Source organism: Coturnix japonica, chromosome 4 (assembly GCF_054131305.1).
Source record: "Coturnix japonica strain WE chromosome 4, WE-NBRP24, whole genome shotgun sequence".
Classification (NCBI taxonomy): Eukaryota; Metazoa; Chordata; class Aves; order Galliformes; family Phasianidae; genus Coturnix; species Coturnix japonica.
Genome location: NC_140666.1, coordinates 53,196,731 through 53,214,633, shown reverse-complemented (window position 1 = coordinate 53,214,633; position 17,903 = coordinate 53,196,731). Strand labels below are relative to the sequence as shown.

The 17,903-nt window shown below is 46.1% G+C and overlaps 3 protein-coding genes across 18 annotated transcripts in view; 1 reads left to right on the top strand and 2 right to left on the bottom strand.

Annotated features, from left to right (window-relative positions):
- The window catches only part of RUFY3 (RUN and FYVE domain containing 3), a 47,821-nt gene extending 43,514 nt beyond the window's left edge, over positions 1–4,307 (bottom strand). For 6 of the 16 annotated variants that reach the window (XM_015861486.3, XM_015861484.3, XM_015861487.3 and 3 more), the window contains exon 1: positions 3,084–3,494. In XM_015861486.3, coding sequence (XP_015716972.2) covers positions 3,084–3,381 — 298 coding nt within the window. In that variant the 5' untranslated portion in view covers positions 3,382–3,494. Of the gene's footprint in view, positions 1–3,083; positions 3,496–3,840; positions 3,937–4,097 lie in introns of those variants that run through there. The other 10 variants (XR_014945863.1, XM_085546832.1, XM_085546834.1 and 7 more) reach the window with 8 other exon arrangements.
- Positions 4,308–6,433: 2,126 nt separating this feature from the next.
- UTP3 (UTP3 small subunit processome component) lies at positions 6,434–8,113 on the bottom strand. Its single transcript, XM_015861496.3, has one exon. It carries the CDS (start codon positions 8,072–8,074, stop codon positions 6,506–6,508), a length of 1,569 nt encoding a protein of 522 aa, XP_015716982.2. The 5' UTR covers positions 8,075–8,113; the 3' UTR covers positions 6,434–6,505.
- Positions 8,114–11,597: 3,484 nt separating this feature from the next.
- Positions 11,598–16,824, top strand: JCHAIN (joining chain of multimeric IgA and IgM). Its single transcript, XM_015861508.2, has 4 exons — positions 11,598–11,683; positions 14,109–14,244; positions 14,872–14,952; positions 15,447–16,824. Exons 1-4 carry the CDS (start codon positions 11,623–11,625, stop codon positions 15,646–15,648), a joined length of 480 nt encoding a protein of 159 aa, XP_015716994.2. The 5' UTR covers positions 11,598–11,622; the 3' UTR covers positions 15,649–16,824.
- The last annotated feature ends 1,079 nt before the right edge of the window (positions 16,825–17,903 follow it).

Genomic DNA, 17,903 nt, shown 5'->3' with positions numbered 1-17,903 from the left:
ACCCCTTTTGGACTCCAGAGGGCAGCTTTGAGTCCTCCTGCTTCCAGCGCCAGCACAGCCAGCCTGCCAATGCCTGACCTTCGCTCCTTAGCAGAGAACTTCCCCCAATGGCTGCACAGCAGCCATACAGCAAAACAGCAAAGTTGGCAGATGAGATTATTGCTTCAGATGAATGCACGACTTCTGGTTATTTAAAATCACAGGAGACCACTGTAGCATTAAAAAAGCTATTGACACTACACAAATTGGAACCACTGTCAGAAGGAATCTATCTGATGGTAACAGCTCAGATACGTCGTAGAGCTCTGAGCTGCTTGAGATATCTTGAGAGAGGAGGGGAGCAGATATTCCATGCAGACGAGATAAAAAAATGATGATGAAACACCAGCTTTTATACCACAGCATAAGATAAGCATGAATCATAAGCAAGTCTGTGCACGTGTTTGTGAAGCAGGTAGCCTGTTTGTGACTGATGCATAAGATCAGACAGCCTGTCATTCCAGTCCAGTAAGGCAGCTCCTACACTTTCATGTGAAACCATTCTGGTCTTCCTATTTTCTTTCCTGATACGCAAAACTCTTACTGGCAGATCCAAGAGCACAACTTCTGCTCTTATGCAACCTCTCTATCCTGCCCTTTGACTTCAGCCTGCACCAACACACCACCCAGCTGCCCTGTCTGCCCTTCGGTCAGTGGCTGTGACCGCTGGAAACTGGTATCAGAATTTCTCCATTTCCTGAACAAGTGACAAAATTTGTTCATTTATTACTGCAAAGTACAGAGATTTAAGGAATCAAATACCTCTGGCAGGCTTTGAGTGGGAGCAAGGCAGCATAATCAAGTTGCTTTTAAGGCACTTAAAAAGTATTCTAAGTATTTACTACAGCTCAGCATGTTTACGTCTTCCTCTTGTTCTCTCTCTGACTGGAACCATCTCTATCAAGAAAGCAGGTGCTGCTGGCATCAAAAGCTTCTGCAACTTACTTCAAATAAACACTACTTCAAATAAACCTTCAACATATTCTGCAATATTGTCTCTCCACTGCATCAGTCACTATCCCACTTTAACAGGCAAATATCAATATGAGGAAATTATTTTTATTACAACTTATGGAAATGACTCTAAGGAGAAGAACTCAGGATCTAGCAGGAAACACCTTTCACTTCAATCTCTTCTTTCAGTTTACAGCTATGTAGAGAGGGATTAGTCTTCACAGGGTACGTCACATCTTTAATCCAGGCACAAGATGCAAAAATAGCTTTCTTCACACTCCTCAGTCTTAACTCCAAAAATAACTGGAGCATTGAAGAATCGAGAGATGCAGATGTGATTGACCCCTTTGGGTACTGCCGCAGAACAGAGAGCAAGAGAAGTCAATGCTGAAAGTCACATGCCATGGCAACATGCACCCACGGCACTGGAGGAGAGACCATGGCACAGGGTGTGCAGGCCAGCCATGGCCTTCCCCAGCAATACAGGCAGGGCAATCCTGATAGCCCAAACCACTGCTAATGGCACCATGCCTCAGAGCCACACAGAGGAGCTACCGTTCAGAGGAGGTACTGAGAGTGACACCATCTGCAAGGCCACGGACACTACAGGTAGCTGAGAGCAAGCTCAGTACTCAAACAGAGTCCTTTCTCCTCCACAGCCAAGTTCTACCACTGTTTTAACATCAGTCCTCAAGCAGCAAGTGGATAGGCAGAATTTGGCAGCAGAGCTTCTATTGCTCAACAGTGAGCAAGAAAAAGCTGCTTTTCCAGAGGCATGAGAACCAAAACGTCTTATAGTAACAGGTATGGTGAGAAAGTTGGTTTGCAGACAGAACATGCTCCAGAAGAAATAAAGCTCAGTCCATGTCACCATGCAAATAAATCATAGCTCCTGTTCCCTTCAGACACAGCCATGACTGAGTGGGCTTCAACATCTGATACTGTGCAGGCAGCTACTACTTCTGAGACAGAAAAATGCAAGGGAGTTTCTATAGGGCTTTTATAGGCTTCTTCCTAGGGCTTTTCCCAAGGCTTACACAGCCAGCCAGCACTGTAACACCAACACGAGGGACAACGCACTGCTCAGTGGTGAGGTTGTACACCAACTCCTGGAGATCTTGAGCCAACGAGCTCACCTCAGCTTCACACATCTGCACAGCCCTTCCACAAAGGAATCGGAAGAACTCAACATTTTGAACTGCATGAAGTACCATAACAAAGACTAAGTACAGAACCACAGAACAGCCCGGGTTGAAACAGCCCTCAAGGACCATGAATCTCCAAGCACCCCCCAGCCACAGGCAGGGCCACCAACCTCCACGTTTAATACTAGACCAGGCTGCTCAGGGTCCCATCCAACCTGGCCTTGAGCACCTCCAGTGATGGGGCACCCACAGCCTCTCTGGGCAGCCTGAAATACATATTTTTAAGAGCATGACAGACTCTCTTCACCTCAAACAGCTCAGCCCCTCCTCACACACATATCACACAACTACAGCAAGGAAAGGTTTCTCGATTGGGAAGCAGCACTTTGCAAAAAGGAAGGTTTTGACAGGCAGTTAGCGGCCTGAATGCCAGCCGAGCAGGGTGGGCAGGCAGCAGCTGGCAGCAGGGGCCCTTCCTGTACCTAAAAACAAAGGGAAATCATTACGGCTGCTCCCCGCTACAGAAATCGACTTCTGGTCTCAACGGTCACAGCTTTGCTGAGTAATAGCTAAATAAAGTGCATTAGCTTCCAAAGGAGGACAACACAGCCAAAAACACCCGCTCCAAAACAAACGAGCTAAGAGGTCTCGAAGAGCCACACGGCGCTTCCGAGGGGCAGGAACCTGTGTTCCCCTTAGCGCCGGCGGGGCTGAGCTGTGGGACCGGCACTACCCGCCCGCCAGCGCCCCGCCACCCGGCTCACCGCCCGGCTGCCAACGGAGCGGCGGGTGCCGGGACTTTGGGTTGGGGCGCTCCGCTGGCAGCAGCCCGCAGGTAGCGCTCATTAATTACACGGCCGCGGAGCTACAGCGACTACAGCGGGAGCCCCGGCACCCCGCCCCAGCCTCACAAAGGCCCCTCCGGCAGCTCCCGCCGCTACTCACGGGCTGAGGCGCCGTCGGTCCCCGGGTAGCTCAGCAGCAGCACGGGCAGCGCGGTCCCGCCGCGGGGCGCCGGGGGTCTCCACGCGTTGTGCGGCGCGGCCGCGCCTCCATGGCCGGGGTAGAGGAGGAAGAAGGGCGGCGAGGCGGGGCGCTCCTCGTCCGCCTCCTCTGTCACCGCCGCCTCCTCCGGGCCGGGCTCGGCTCGCCGCTCCATGCCGGGAGGCGGCTCGGCTCCAACCCCGTCCCGGGAACTTTCCGCCCGCGGCGGCGGGAGAGCCGCCCGCTCCGCCTCCGCCATCGCCGCCCCGGCCCGCCGGCCCCGCCCCGTGCAGGAAGGAGCGTCGGACCGGCCCCGCCAAGGGCTTCCCCAGCCGACCGCGGCCGCGAGACACGCCGGGTGAGGGAGGAGGCGCGGCCCCGCCCGCATAACGCGTGTGAGGGGCGGGGAGCCGGCGGACACGGAGTGCGGCGTGAGAGCGACGGACAGACACAGAGTGGGGGGAGGCCGCACAGAGTGGGAAGGAGGGCTGCCAGCCAGCACTGCCACATGTCGTACACTGTGCGACCGCTGCCTTCACGGGGGCTTGAAGGCGCTGCGGAATGCTGACCTTTGGTTCTGAGATGTGTAATCACCGCTGTGAGCCGGGGCAAAATCACGTCTTAACTGTTGCTGATGGCACGCAACGTTAGACAGCTATAAAAGTGAAGGCAGCAGCAAATGTATTGCATTTTGAGTCGTTAAACACGTTTTCCTTACCCTGTGTGAATAGAACATCCGCGCTGCGATGCAGAAAGCGCTGTCCATCTCTCTGCTGCTGTGTAGTTGTTCAGTTCCAACTTCCAAAGGCTCACTCTGAATGAGAGAACAGAAAGATGGTACTTCAACCACCAACTCACTCCACTTCTCTTTTCCTGACTATTGCCTACAGTCCTTCCCGTGTTTCACATGCATCTGTTTTTACAGGGGTCTTGAAAACTTACCCACCATCAGGGATTTCACATCACAAAACGTACCTCTAAGAAGCATTTATCAGAGCAACACTGTGGTGTTCTCCCTCCCATGGTAATAATCACAGTCGTGATTACTCATACACACAGCCCTACTGGAAAGGAGTATTTATGGCTATGCCCGATCTCTGAGCCAACCAACTGAACAAAATGCCACGTTTAATCTTCATTTAAGCAGGTTGGTGCAGCAGTCCTGGGAGACACGCTGTGCCATCTGCCGGCTGCCTGCGGTGGGCAGCTGACACACACTGCCTGCTCTCGCCTTCAGCCTTAACCCCAGCGTTCCTGGAACAGTGAGCATGTAACAATATCGCAGTGTATATCCCTTATTTACTGCTCACATGGAAGGTGCCAGAATTTTGCTCCCCAGCTGCCTAAAGCTTTTCAAGGGAATCCAAAGCCATGGAGGATACTCACAGCTTATCTGCCAATTTATGGAAGTGCATCAGCCTCTCTTTTTCATACAGAGTGTGAAATGTGCACGAGCAGATGCTGCAGTAATGAGATCGGTTAGCATCTCTGCAGGGTATTTCTCACATCCCCTATAACATCTATTATCAACAAAGCTGCTTTTTCCCTACCACATTACCTTTCACTGACCTCATCCCAAAGCCTCAGCATTGCCAGTGGTGGCCTCCATTGTCGACCCAGTGCAGTCAATAGAATGATGTAGTTCGGTGCTATGAGTGCAGCAAGAGCATCACACAAGCAAGAAAGGCATTTTCTGTGACCTCTTCAAGAAAGCCTCATGTTTGCATTGGTGACACTCATTGAACAAAGATTCAGCAAGTGCCCCAACCTGAGGGGCTGAGCTTCTGTGGAGAAGTCAGTTGCAGGGCTTCAGATGGCAATTTCAGCCTTAAAACACTCACTGCTGTGGCTTCAGGACATGAGAAATGAATCCTTTCTCCTGTACATACCTTCAACCCTTCCCCTCCCTACACACAGACCTGCTAACAGCACAGACAAGTCTCAGCACTGACCAGAAATACCAAGGTTTACTTCTCCACTGCCATCCACTCTCATTAGTTCCCATTACCTCCTGTGGTACGAAACACCACAACTCTGCAGGCAGGCAAAGACCTCCAGGGCTACTTCATGGGGAGGGGAATCAATTCACAATGAGCTGCAGTAAGAGCCTGAATTGAGCAATTCTGTTTTTGGCCATTACACAGTATTGAACTGCTGTCTGGCCTTTGAGCAGCAGGGGGCAAACAAACACAGGACCAGTGAGGCCTGCAGAACTTGTCCTTTCAGTCTTGAGCTACATAGATTTGCCGACTGAAATCCCCTCTGAGACTGCCATGCATAGCTCTTACCACACAGATTTGGGACATAAAGACTACAGAAGGTCTCCTTACCTCCATTTCCACACATCTGGTGTCTGATGTTTTTTCACCTCTAACAAACAACTATAAAACAAATAACAAAACATTCTGCAGTCAGCAAGACATCCACGATCCTGGGCAGGAAAAGGCCCAAGATAGAATGGTTTGCATTAAGCCCTATAGAAGTGCATTTTGTATGCAGAAATTGAGCACTGTTTGCATACTTTAAATAGAACACCTAGCCTGTCATGGCTTCACACACTTGTATTTTGGCTTCTCTGGTACCATCATACTAACTATACAGTGAAAATAACATGATGTCTTACCTGTTTCTCCTCTATCAATGCTGTGTTGGATCTGTAACGGCAAGCAACAGTTAGTACATTTATCACAGATTAAGCTAATGTAGTTATGGTAGATGAATAATTAATTATGCAGTCCAGCAGAGTCCTCATTTTGCTTCTCACTGAATTATCAAGAAGGGGAAGTGGTTTCACAGGTCATATGCAATTTAAGGCAATAGCCTCTGCTTAGTTACTAAGGAAAGAATATTTAGGAGAGTGTAATAGTTAATTCTTAACTGTATGAAAACAAGTTAATCATAGCATAAATCAAGAGGAAATACCATAACCATTTAACTATACCTCAGCCCTACGGGCCAGGAGAACACAGTAAGGATGTAGTGGCAGTGAACAGTGAATTCCTTTCTCACCCCACCCTCCAAAGGACTTTCCATCTCTCTCCTGCTGCCCTCAAGCCCTGTCTGGTCCACATCCATCCCCTCGCTTGACACAAGCCTTGCAGCCTCTCAAAGCCATATTCATAACATAGGACATAACAGTAGAGGAAAACAAATTAACAAGCAAAGTGAGGGAGGGGCCCTGTACTACTTGGAGAGATGGCACCTTCTGAAAAGCACCCTCCTAAAAAAAGAAACAAACAAGCACACAAAAAACTCTCAAAGGAGAACTCCCACTTAAGGATAAAACAAACAAACAAACAAAACCAACACAGTATCTTTTACAGAACAATTTATTGCATTCAGAACTTTTACTTGCAGCTCTCTGAAACAGAGAAAAATAAGTTTCATTGAAGCTTTCTGCTCTTCTTAACACCAGCGCGAATGCCAGAGAGCTCCCCACCATATCTGTGTATCTCCCTCCGAACTTCCCGGACCTGGCCCTTCCGGCGAATCTTGGCTCTCCTAAACTTCTCCCGATGCTTGACCCTGGGGTTGCGATCAATCTTCTTCCTCCTGGGGGTGAGGCCTTTGTTCTTGATCATCTGGTAAGTCACACCTCTCTTTTGGTTTGGATCCTCTTCTGTCACTGGTTCTTCAAATGTTTCCTGTTCTTCCGTTCTCTTCCTCTTGAGTTTCAGCTTCTCTTCCATCATCTTATAGTATTTTAGCGCAGCCTCTCCATCCAGGTCAGATTCATCTGCCGGTTCCTCAGCAGCAAGTTGGCCATTAGCAAGAGCAGATTCACCTTTTCGTTTGGTTTTCCTAGCATCTGGTTGGAGAAGCACTGGAAACTTCTTCCGCTCTCGGAGCTTTTCCTCCTTCTTATCGTAATAGTTTTTCAGAAGCAGGCGAACCTGTGAGGATAACTTTTGATCTATCACTGCTAGGTCATTGATGATATTTCTGTAAGCAACCAATCGTTCAATGATGGGGTGACTATGAACTGGTATCCTTTTTGACTTCAGAACTAAATAGAAACTGATATTGGCACAGTAATTCAAGTACAGCTGATACTTGGTCTGCAAATAGCGACTGCCTTTCCCCTGTGGGATGGTGCCATTTTTGACCATTTGCAGCAGTGGGTGCAGCTCATCCTTGAGCTCCATCAGTTTGACTTCAAAGTCTTCAATCAGGTGCAGGAGCTCAGGAGACTCCTGCTTCAACAGCTTCAGCTGCTCCTTCTTGGAAAGGGTCTGCAAATCCTTAGCAATCTTCTGCCCCTTGCTATCATGGGTTTTCTGTTGCTCCGCCACGTAGCCTTGGATCACATCCAGCCCATAATCATCTTCCCCCAAGTCCTCCACCAGCCTCTTCTGGATCACTTTTGCCTCCTGCTCCTCCTCCTCCTCCTCAGCATCAACATCTTGCTGGCTCCGTTTGCCCTTAGCCTGGGCATCGCTCCCATAGTCTGTGTCGTAGTACAGCTGTTTGCGTCGGCCCCAGGACAGTTCATGGGGGAGATCAGCGTCCTTACCGCGCTCTTCCAAATCACTCTCCATAGACAGGTCCTCATCCTCATTCTCATCTTCATCTTCATTCTCCTCTTCCTCATCTCCCCCATCTTCCTCTGCACTGCGGTCCTCATAAGACTCAAGTCCCCCTGCTTCCTCACCAGGTTCACCTTCATCCTCCTCCTCCTCTTCCTCGTCATCTTCCTCCTCCTCGGGCAGCTGCAGTCCCAGTACTTCTTCCTCCTCCTCCTCCTCCTCCTCGCTGTCCCCGGCCTCCTCCCCGCTCTCCAGAGCCGCCATCACCTCCCGAAACCGCGCCTCATGAAAATCCTCCACTTCGTCCCCCAGGCCTTCGGGTCCCACGTCTCGCCCGGGCACTTCCTCTTCATATCCCTCTCCATCATCGTGTCGGTCGGCGGGTCCCTCCTTAGGCCTCAGCACGGTACCGCGCCGCGTCCTCATGGCTGTGCCGGGAAGCGGAAGCGGCTGCACACAGACCCCGCTTCCGGCGCCGCTGTTGCGCTCCATCCGCTCACCCCGTTTCCTGTCCGGTTGTCTAACTCTTCCCCCCAACTCCAGGCGCAGTCCCGCTGGTTCCGGCCGCCCGGCGTTCCGTGGGGATGGTGGCCGTGCTCAGCGCTGCCCATCTGGAGGCACTGGGAGGGGCAGGTTCCCGGACAAGGGGTTTTGTGGTTGGAAGACCTGAGTGCAGCTACGAGTCCAGATGTGGTTCTTTTCAGCCAAGCATGTTTTGGGTATGAACTCATGGCAGGCATGGTAGCGCATGGGGAGTAACAGAGCCCCGTGAGGTGCTGGGGGATGTGGCAGCCACCACACTGGGATTATCTCAACCCTGGCATGCACCAGCAATAAGTCACGCTATGTGGAAAGAGCCCTTCTAAAAGTAGAGCCACATCCCAATGCACCGACTGCGTATATTCACGTTGTGACATCGACAAAAAAAGCAGAATAGCCACCTGCCATCTGTGTACTTGCTCACCAAAACCGCTGCTTACTCAGTTCCCTGTAGCCAGATCGAAGTTTCAGAGAGGAGAAGTGAAAAAACCCCCTGGACCCATCTGGGGGATGTGTATTGACTCCACCTCCTTCTCTACACTGCTGCCCTCCTGGAGCAGGGGCATCTTCTGGCAGGAGCCATTGCTGGGGATCAGTCTGCTGCTTCAGGCTATTGCTTCATTTGTGCTCCTTTAGATCAACCCTTTTATGCCATAGACAAACATGTCCAGGCTTCATCAGAAAGGTCTTTAAGGCTGTCTGTATTCCCTGATGTTTATGTTCACATCCTGTATGGCTGCTTGTTCCTGTTCTCAGATACACAGCACCCAGCCTAGCCTCCCATCTTGCCACTGGGAAATCACATGAAGGCTGAGCCACATGCAAGTAGACTGAAAGAAATGCAGACAGCCAGATGCTGTAAGAGCAGAGGAAGGCACAGTAAAGAGCTCAGCATGGTCTGAGAAACCCCCGAGCCCGATAAATTTGGCAGCCACACAATCCTAGGAAGAGAAGTGCTGTGCAAAACAAGCACAGGTGCTTTTCTCTAGCCACACAACAGGTGCTGGGTTATTTATACATACCCGTGGAAAAAGTCATGTCAGGCAAGTATTAAAGTTAACTGAAACAGAGAAGGGGGGGCGGGGGGGGGGAGGTGTGCACATCACTCATTTGTTGGTGCTTCATTTGGATTCTGGCAGATCTGACTGCAGAGCAGCCTCAGTCTCTTCTTCAACATAGTCACATCTCAGTCAACATTTTCCATACTTCCTTACAAACCAAAGATATATTTTGCCACAGACAAATACACATTATTTCAGATCTGTCAGAGCCAATTGTCAGGTGTCACCTCCTCTGGTTAACAGGGCTGCGTAGAGACAATAACTTGGTTTTGGCAAATGAGACATAACATTCATGAAACTTCCTATGCAGAGCAGGAGTCTAGCTCCCCATGCAGCCCAGGATTCAAGCCTGGAGTAATGGTGTGCCAGGCCTTTCCTCAGCTAGCACAGTTCTTTAATGCCTACTTGCCCAGATCATTTTGGGGTCATTTAATGTGTCTTCTAAAGAATTTACAAGCTAGACAGAAATCTTCAGAGAGATGCAGGTGGCTGAGTGTGACTAAAAACAGTTCTCATGCCACCAAATAAAGACTGATGGGACCATGCACGTAGACATGCAGATTTAGCAACTGAAATTCAGATACACTGAACAGCCGCAATCAGGGAGAAACACTGAAATAATCAGAATCACACAGAATATCACTCTGCATGGTCTCTCCATTCAAGTTTTAAAATACTTATGGACACATCTGCTCAAATTTTATCAGTGCCATATTTCTATCAGTGCAGATAAGCAAAATAGACCAGAAAAGGCCTCTTTTGAATGTGCTTTATTCTACTGTCGACATTCTCCCTTTTTGTTCAAAAAAATCTCTCCTTGGATTAATAAATAAATAGATAAATAAATAAAAAGTGACCAAAACAGTGTTTGAGATAGACATTTCCCCCCCTGCCTCTCCTCACTCTGGTTAGCCAGGTTTACCTGTAACCTTTTGCACAAGATGGACATCTTCCTGCTTCAGAAAGAAACTCCACTGTGCTCTATTTGAATTACTTTCTGGGGTGGTGGAGATGAAGAAAAAGCAAGTTCTCCTGTCATGCAGATAGAGCCCTGCTAAAAGAGGAGGCTTTATACCAATTACAGCGTAGGCAAGGCCCTCCTTGCACCCATCATAATCACCCATCCCTCCCCAGGGAATCCTTGAGTTTCAGTGCTGCTGATGTAACACAAAAGCTCTTTGCATCATGCATCCACCTTGCTAGATGCTTGTGCCAAGGAAAAAGCTCAGAATGCAGATGTCGGGCTTTATGAACAGTTCTGTGCTTAGGCAGCTGGCTAGCAAGGTCTGAAGCAATGTTATCTAATGATGTGAGCTTCTTGAGAGCCCTGGGGAGCCAAGAGTGGCACATGCAGATGTGAAAAGCCTGTATATCATTGTAGCTGCTGCATAAGAAGCTGGAGCAGCACAGGATTTGCTATGTGCTACTATTAATCATGAATAAACTAACCTTGCAGCAAGCAGAAAGTCACAGAAAACACTAATGCTATAAACCCAGCAAAGAACAGGCCTGTTAGTATCATACCTCTTTCTGCCACCCTTCTGCCTAAAAGAAAATAACAAGCAAGAAGATTTTATTCCATTGTACATGCCTGAAGGTCCCTTGTAAAAGGTGCTATTAAAGGCTGAGTTTCCCTAACAAAGCAGTCTTTTCCGCACAATGTATATTCATATGCTATAGAAACAGCACCAGTCTGCTTAACAAATGTGTCAGGTAATTGAAAATGTCCCCTTTCTCTGTGGGACAGTTGCCTGGGACCTTATGCAGAGCCTTCTGTCTTTGAAGCAGTAGGCAGAGCATGGGAGGAAGAGCCCAGCTTTGCCCTTGCCATGCTGTTGCTTGACTTCTTTTACCCCTCCCACCTCTCATCTTGTCTGCTTATGTTGCACAGCATCTGGTGGAAACAGGATTCTGATCCTGAAGCCCAACATGTCAAACTATCCCTGCAACGACCAAAGTCTGACTTCTCAAAACCAGAGAGCAAGAACTGTCACTCCTTGGCTCTCCAGACACTTTCTTAACTCACACTCCTCCACTTCAGGTGGGAGAGTGCCAGTGATAGTGGTAGTAAATTGGCCCCTAAATACCAGGGTGTTTTTCCTTCCCTTGTGGGTACTCAAAAATGCTGCGTGTTGGTGGTTAATAGAATAAATGATAGTGTGATAGTGCCAGCCCCTACCCCCATTCACCCTTGAAAGACAGAGGTCTCTGTATGAAACATGACTGGTTTCAGTCCCTAGCCACATTTTCCAGTGTCAAAGCTAGCCAGCTGTGCTGCTTATTTTAGGAAACAAATAGCTGTATCATTTGCACACAGCCTTATAGGCAGACTCATGCTCTCCACTCACATTCTTCAAAAGAAGTGAAGGCGAGATGAGGAGCTCTTTGCCGTGGGTGGCTTTGGCCGTCTCCCTGGGGTTCGTCCTTGTGGCAGGTAGGTGAGAAACAAAAACCATGGAAAGCTGAGCTGAAAGGGTCAGGGATGTGCACTGTATGAGTGGCTTTTAATAATTTGGGCAGTAAAATTCAAATGCCTGCTCAAGACGTTTTGCTTCAGTGGTGCTTGGACATCTTTGTCTGCCTGCACCACAGAGCAGTTTGAATCTAATTCCTGTCCTGAGCCTATATTTGTAGCTAGTCAGCACTCTTAATCTTTTATAATTAGCCATTCTTAATCATGTTTCTGAGTAACAAAACACTGAAATGCATGCTTGTTTTTATGCAATGATAGGAAGCTTGCAAGACTTACCTGCGAGGTTTTATAGCTTCTAAAATCTGCTTGGTTTTCCCATCACATGGCTGTGGCCAACTCATTTCTGACTGAAGTCATCTTCATTTACACAGTTGATCTGTCTTACTCCAGCAGCATGCCTACATCCCACCCAGCTTTTGGAAGAGGGTAATTTACTGCAATCCAGGCAGGTCCTTGAGAAGCCCTGCTTCCTATGACACGTGTTATAACTGCATGGTAGTGAACTATTAATAACACACAGCTACAGCAGCAACGATTGTACTACTTAGATTATTATTTTTTACCGAACTGAGCCTCTCTGTGCTTTAACTAAGCAGCCACTTCCACATGCAGCAGTCTGAGCAGATTTTTAGAATTAATTTGCTTTTCCCAAATGCAGCTGCTAGGTTTTGTTGAGCTTCATCCCCCATGTATCACAGCATATTGCAGGACAATTCAAAAGGTGAGAGGTTTTATCAAAATCTTTGCATAAGTGCTTGTGAGAGAGGAAACATCAGACTGCAGTAAGCCACGCAATACAAACTGCAAACATTTAGGATGGCATTAGGAATTTCTGCATTTAACTGTCTTTTTGCCAAAGGAATTTTACTGGGCAATTCATGGAATCGTTGCTGATAAACCCAAAGGAATCTTATTTGCAGTTTTGTGATTTTACTTTAAAAATATGGAGCACCATTAACTTTTATGGTTACTGAAGCTAGTGTTAATATAGAAGAAATCCAGTGCAATGTTTTTAGAATACAGCCTAAAAAAATCTTTGTATAATTATAAAAATACATTTGTTAATAGCATTTTATGAATAATAGCATTTTATGAGTAAGATAAATTAAAGCATCCTCCCAAAACAATTCCCAAAGCCAATAGGATCTGGCAAACACTGGGTTTAGATTAAGATCTCAGAAGAATCGTACAGCATGTTGCATAGTGTCAGATGCCTGAAGATCAATGTGAAGGACAAGAAGCTAGAGACTTTCTATAAGGAAAAAGACCAAGACACAATGAATCAAAAAGTAAAAAGACCCCCTTCCACTTCAGAGGGAAGCATTCCAGTTGAATGATGAGTTGGCAGAGAGGAAACATACAAAGCAAGAGAGAATGAAAGAAGGTGTACAACACCAGATAACTACTATTAAATAGTAAATAATCACCATATCATGGATTTCTCCCTTAGTGGTGGCGCAGCACAAGCAGAGTTGAGCTTGGACTTAACGTTCTGCATGCCTTGCAATTGGTATTTGTAGAGATGGCCAATTGTGATAGGTGCAAGAAAGACAAATGCTAAAAGCCAGCCCTTTCTGCAAAAGGACTAAACAGACACATGCTGCACAGGGACAAAGAAAACCCCAAGAGCAGTAGCAGATACAGAGGGATGTGAAAATGACCATCTAAGAGGGTGTGACTGTGTGCACATATAAAAGCAAGGCTGTTTTTTTAATAAGTGAAGATATCAGAGGCTGCTGGGGAAAAGCAGATAGGAGAAAACAAGCTATTTCAAACCCATTTGCCTGCTTGTTGAGGAAGAAGGCATTGCATGCCAGCAGGAACAGTCATAAAGCCTCTGGGTGACAGATGGGAAGTTTCACCATGTTGCTTAGACTGAGTTTCATATTGAATAAAATGCTAAAAGTGCAGGAAACAAACATACCCAAGCTGGCTCTTCTCTATCTGAGTCAACTCCACTGCTGCCAAATGCAACTTCATTAGAAACTGAAGATCAGAAAGTCAGGACAGGAGTTTTCTGTGTAAACCACTGTATTATAAGGGCTACTTGTCTTCCAAGGCCACTTCGTCAGGCTGCCTTCCTCTGGTACTTTTTGGCACTGCCTCCCACAGGGACATGGAGCACAATACAACAATGAATTAAAACTGACATATGCTGTGATGGCACAATCACAGGTGCTTAGAGAGTCCAGATCCCAACTAGGGTCTTGACAGCTAAAACAGACCTGAACAGAGAACTAAACTAATTTTTGTCAAAAGGCTTTTGGTTGTGACCTCAGCTTTACACTGTAAAAATCCTATAACGGGGCACCTCTGAGGTCCTCATCACTTTGCTTTCTGCCAGAGTTGCAAAGTTTTCCTGTGATTGCATATCCTGTGCTTGCAGGTTATCAATGGGATGATGATGGTGAGGAGCGTGTGCTGGTTAATAACAAGTGTAAGTGTGTAACGGTGACCTCAAAGTTCGTCCCCTCCAAAGAGAATCCTGAGGAAGAAGTCCTGGAGAGAAACATACGTATCATGTAAGTGGCAGACAAGTTCACCTCATCTGAAACAAAACTGGGCCAGTGACACTGACATTTCATTTTCAGATTTGATGCGTGTTAACACACCTGTAATTTTGTAGCCTGGAAAAATTAGTTAATGAGAAAACTACTACAAGGAAAGGTCAGTCCTATGAGGCAGATCTCAGACCAGGAGTAAGACTTTGTCCTCTTCATTCACGTAAACCTGAGAGAGGCATCTCTCTTGGAAATGTGGACAATTCAGGCTCAGACTTGCAGCAGGAGAGATAATAATTAAATACCTCTGTCAAAGTCTTGCAAGTCTCACAGGACTCTGCCAGCTCAGACTTTAAGAAAATAAAATAGGCACTGACACCTTGAAAGCATCATTAGTGAAAGGAAGCACTTTCAGAAATTGCTGCATTACTCTTAGGAAGAGCATAACAGCCTTTCCAAAGCTGCTCAGAAACCAGGTAAAAATCAACATATTGCTTTCAGGGGCACGGAAAGGCCAAGACTTCTCTCTGGAGAAGAATCAGAAAGGAAATAAACCAAACAAGATGAGAGCTGAGAAATCATCAAAGCAGAGCAGTCCCCTGTGTAACAGTAGTTTTCACAGGAGTGATTCTCTTTCTTCCATTCCAGTGTTCCACTCAAGAGCCGTCAGAACATCTCTGATCCCACATCCCCACTCAGAACCACTTTTGTCTACCGCATGACTGAACTGTAAGTATTCCTCTTTACTAAATTAATTTCCTAACACTTACCCTATCCTGCAGCACTGCACACAGTGGCTTTCCAGTATCTTGAGGAACAGCTGATAATGCGAAGGCACATCACAGAGGAAAGTTTTCCTTTTAGAGCCTTGTTTGTGTGTGTTCCATTGCTAGCCAAGAAAATGTTACATCTATGATTAATTTACATTATAAGCGTTGCATTTGCAGGCAAAGTTTCATGCTGACCCATTTTCTTCTTGAATATCTTAAATATTAAAGACTAACTCTGTAACTTCTCAAACCTCCCTTCTAGAGGCCAGTTTGGTGAATTGCAGTTTGACACACAGAGCATCTGGCTGGAAGCTGCTTTGGAGTATGCATGGCTTGGAAAGGCCACAGTACCCAGCTAACCACAGCTGTCAGATTACAGAGAAAGACTACAGTTTTGTCAGAGGTGTCTTAATCACAGCTCTGAATAATACTTCTATTCCTTATCTTTTCCAGCTGCAAAAAATGTGATCCCATAGAAATTGAATTGGGAGGTGAAACATACCAGGCCCAGCAGAGCAGCTCCTGCAATGAGCCAGAAACCTGCTACACCTACGACAGGGACAAGTGCTACACCACAACCTTCCCTTTTGTCTACCATGGGGAAACAAAGCAAATGCAAGCAGCGCTGACACCAACATCCTGCTATGCTGATTAACTCAATCCACTGCTAACCTATCACCTCGTGGCACTCTGTTTTCCTATCACCAGCCCATGTACAGCATTGTAGTACCTGGATGACAGTGTACAAAATATCAGCTCCCAGAATAACGCAAGCTTGCTTCATGTCATTTTTCAATATCAAGAGTATCATCCCTAAGAGTTACTTGCTGGTTGTCAGATTCTCTTCTCCTTGTTCTGATATGAGCAGATACTGCAACGCCATTATATGTCTTAGAATTTATCATCAGATAGATAGACGAGACCCTCAAGCAGCTATAAATCACTAATTCCTCTGAAACCAAGGGAACAATGCTAGTTAACAACAACAACAGAGAATCTTTTTTGACCATCTTCCATCAGAGTAAGGCTGTCTTGGACATCAGAAATGCCCATATATTTCAATTGCTTCCTGAACGATCTAATGCAAACCTTTGTGCAACCATTACACAAAACATTCATTAATTTAGAATAATTTATGTCATTACTAAAATCTATTGTACAATCATATTTGAGAGAAAAATGAGGCATGAGACTGAATTCGGATCTCAACTTTTTTTTTAAACTTTTTTTTTTGTAATTGAGCATTCTATATCCTTCTAGTGCTACAGCTATTGTAAGCTTACAGTCCTCACTTAGATATAGAAAGTAGGTGCCCAGATATATATATATAATTCCCACACTTACTCACTGATTCTCAGTTCAATTGAGGTTGAACACAATCAAGCTGGTTTGAATCTGTTCCTTGTTTTGCATTTAGAGCTGAAAGAAAAAAAGAATCCTATGAAGCTGCCTCAATTGCAAGAGCAGAGGCCCCAGTAAAGAGATTCATTCCCTTTTCTACAACAGTCTTTTTTTTTTCTGTTAGTATAAGAACCCTCCACCAAATAAAGGAGCTGATTCAGTATTGCCCATTATATTCAAATGCATTATATCTGGTATTGCCCATAGACATAATGTATGTGAGCGCATAAGATGCCCAGTGTTGTATTTGGGATGGTTAATGTGTTCCTCACTGTTGGCAGAAGTTGATTGCAAAGGCTTAGGCTGTTCTGAAATGGCCTTACTTGGCTTCACACATTACTGAAATGACAATGAAACAGAATATATATATATATATAATAATAGTTTTAGCTTTGTTAATTCAACATTAAATAAACTTCTTTCTGCAGCAGTTTGTTATGTTCCTGCGGTGTTCATAAGTAAAAAAAACAAGTCTATAATTATACTATCACCTACTTCACAAGAAGCTCTCTCTCAGCAACTGCTTCGCTTTCAGCTGAAGGCTTCTGAAATACTGAGAATGAAATATTACAATGCACTTGCAGAACCTCTGACAGATAGATGCTGAACTGATTTATTATTCTAGTATCAGCTCTGCTAACAGCACAGCTTCAAGGCACCCTGATTCTGTGCAGGACTGGAATTTAGAAACCCAAGTAACACCTAAAATGCCTTTCAACATAATGATCTGTGGTTAAGAATTCCCCCATGCTATGGAAAAATCTACCTTTTGGGTAGATTTATGCTGGGAGCTCCTCAATTTGTATGGAAGATAGCTTTCCTGAAGATAAAGTAATCTTATAGAGGCCTAGTTTTGGAGATCAAAAGAGGAAATTGGACTGAGGTATAAATTAACAATACATGAGAGTTCAGTAAAATGAACTCACAAAAATATCAGCCCTCCCCCTCCTTCCTGCAAGAGACAGCCAGTTCAAAGGAATGAGAAACAAGTGGAGGCAAAAAGACTTCTGCAGTGTACCGACATGGCTACCAAGAAGAATACATCGATTAGGTACTCACATGTGATTCACATCAATGTTGATCTTCAAAGTTCTGAATCAGATGTTTCTCCATCGTGTAGAAGTGCTGTGATGTTTATAGGTCATGATTAAGCTGCATTTCATCTGCCTATGCAGCCCTTAGAGTTACAGCTGCACAAAGCCAGCAGTCATTATGGCTCTGCCACCATTCCGGAACTATTGTGTAAATGTGAAATTCCCAGTTCCAAGTAAGGTGGAGGTAAACAATTTTGAAACCATTCAGATTTGATACACATGCCAAATCCAAACTGAGTGGGGCAGGTGGTAACTAGAGTAGGTAACAGTCCACATTTCAGGAGACCAAGTTCAGCTCCAGTCCTTGCTGCAGACTGCTTGCAAGTGACTGTGTTGGGTACAGCTTGGGCTCAGATACAGCAACAGACACAGCTGAGTGAGTAAATGGGGACCCCTGTTTAACTGTTACCATAGT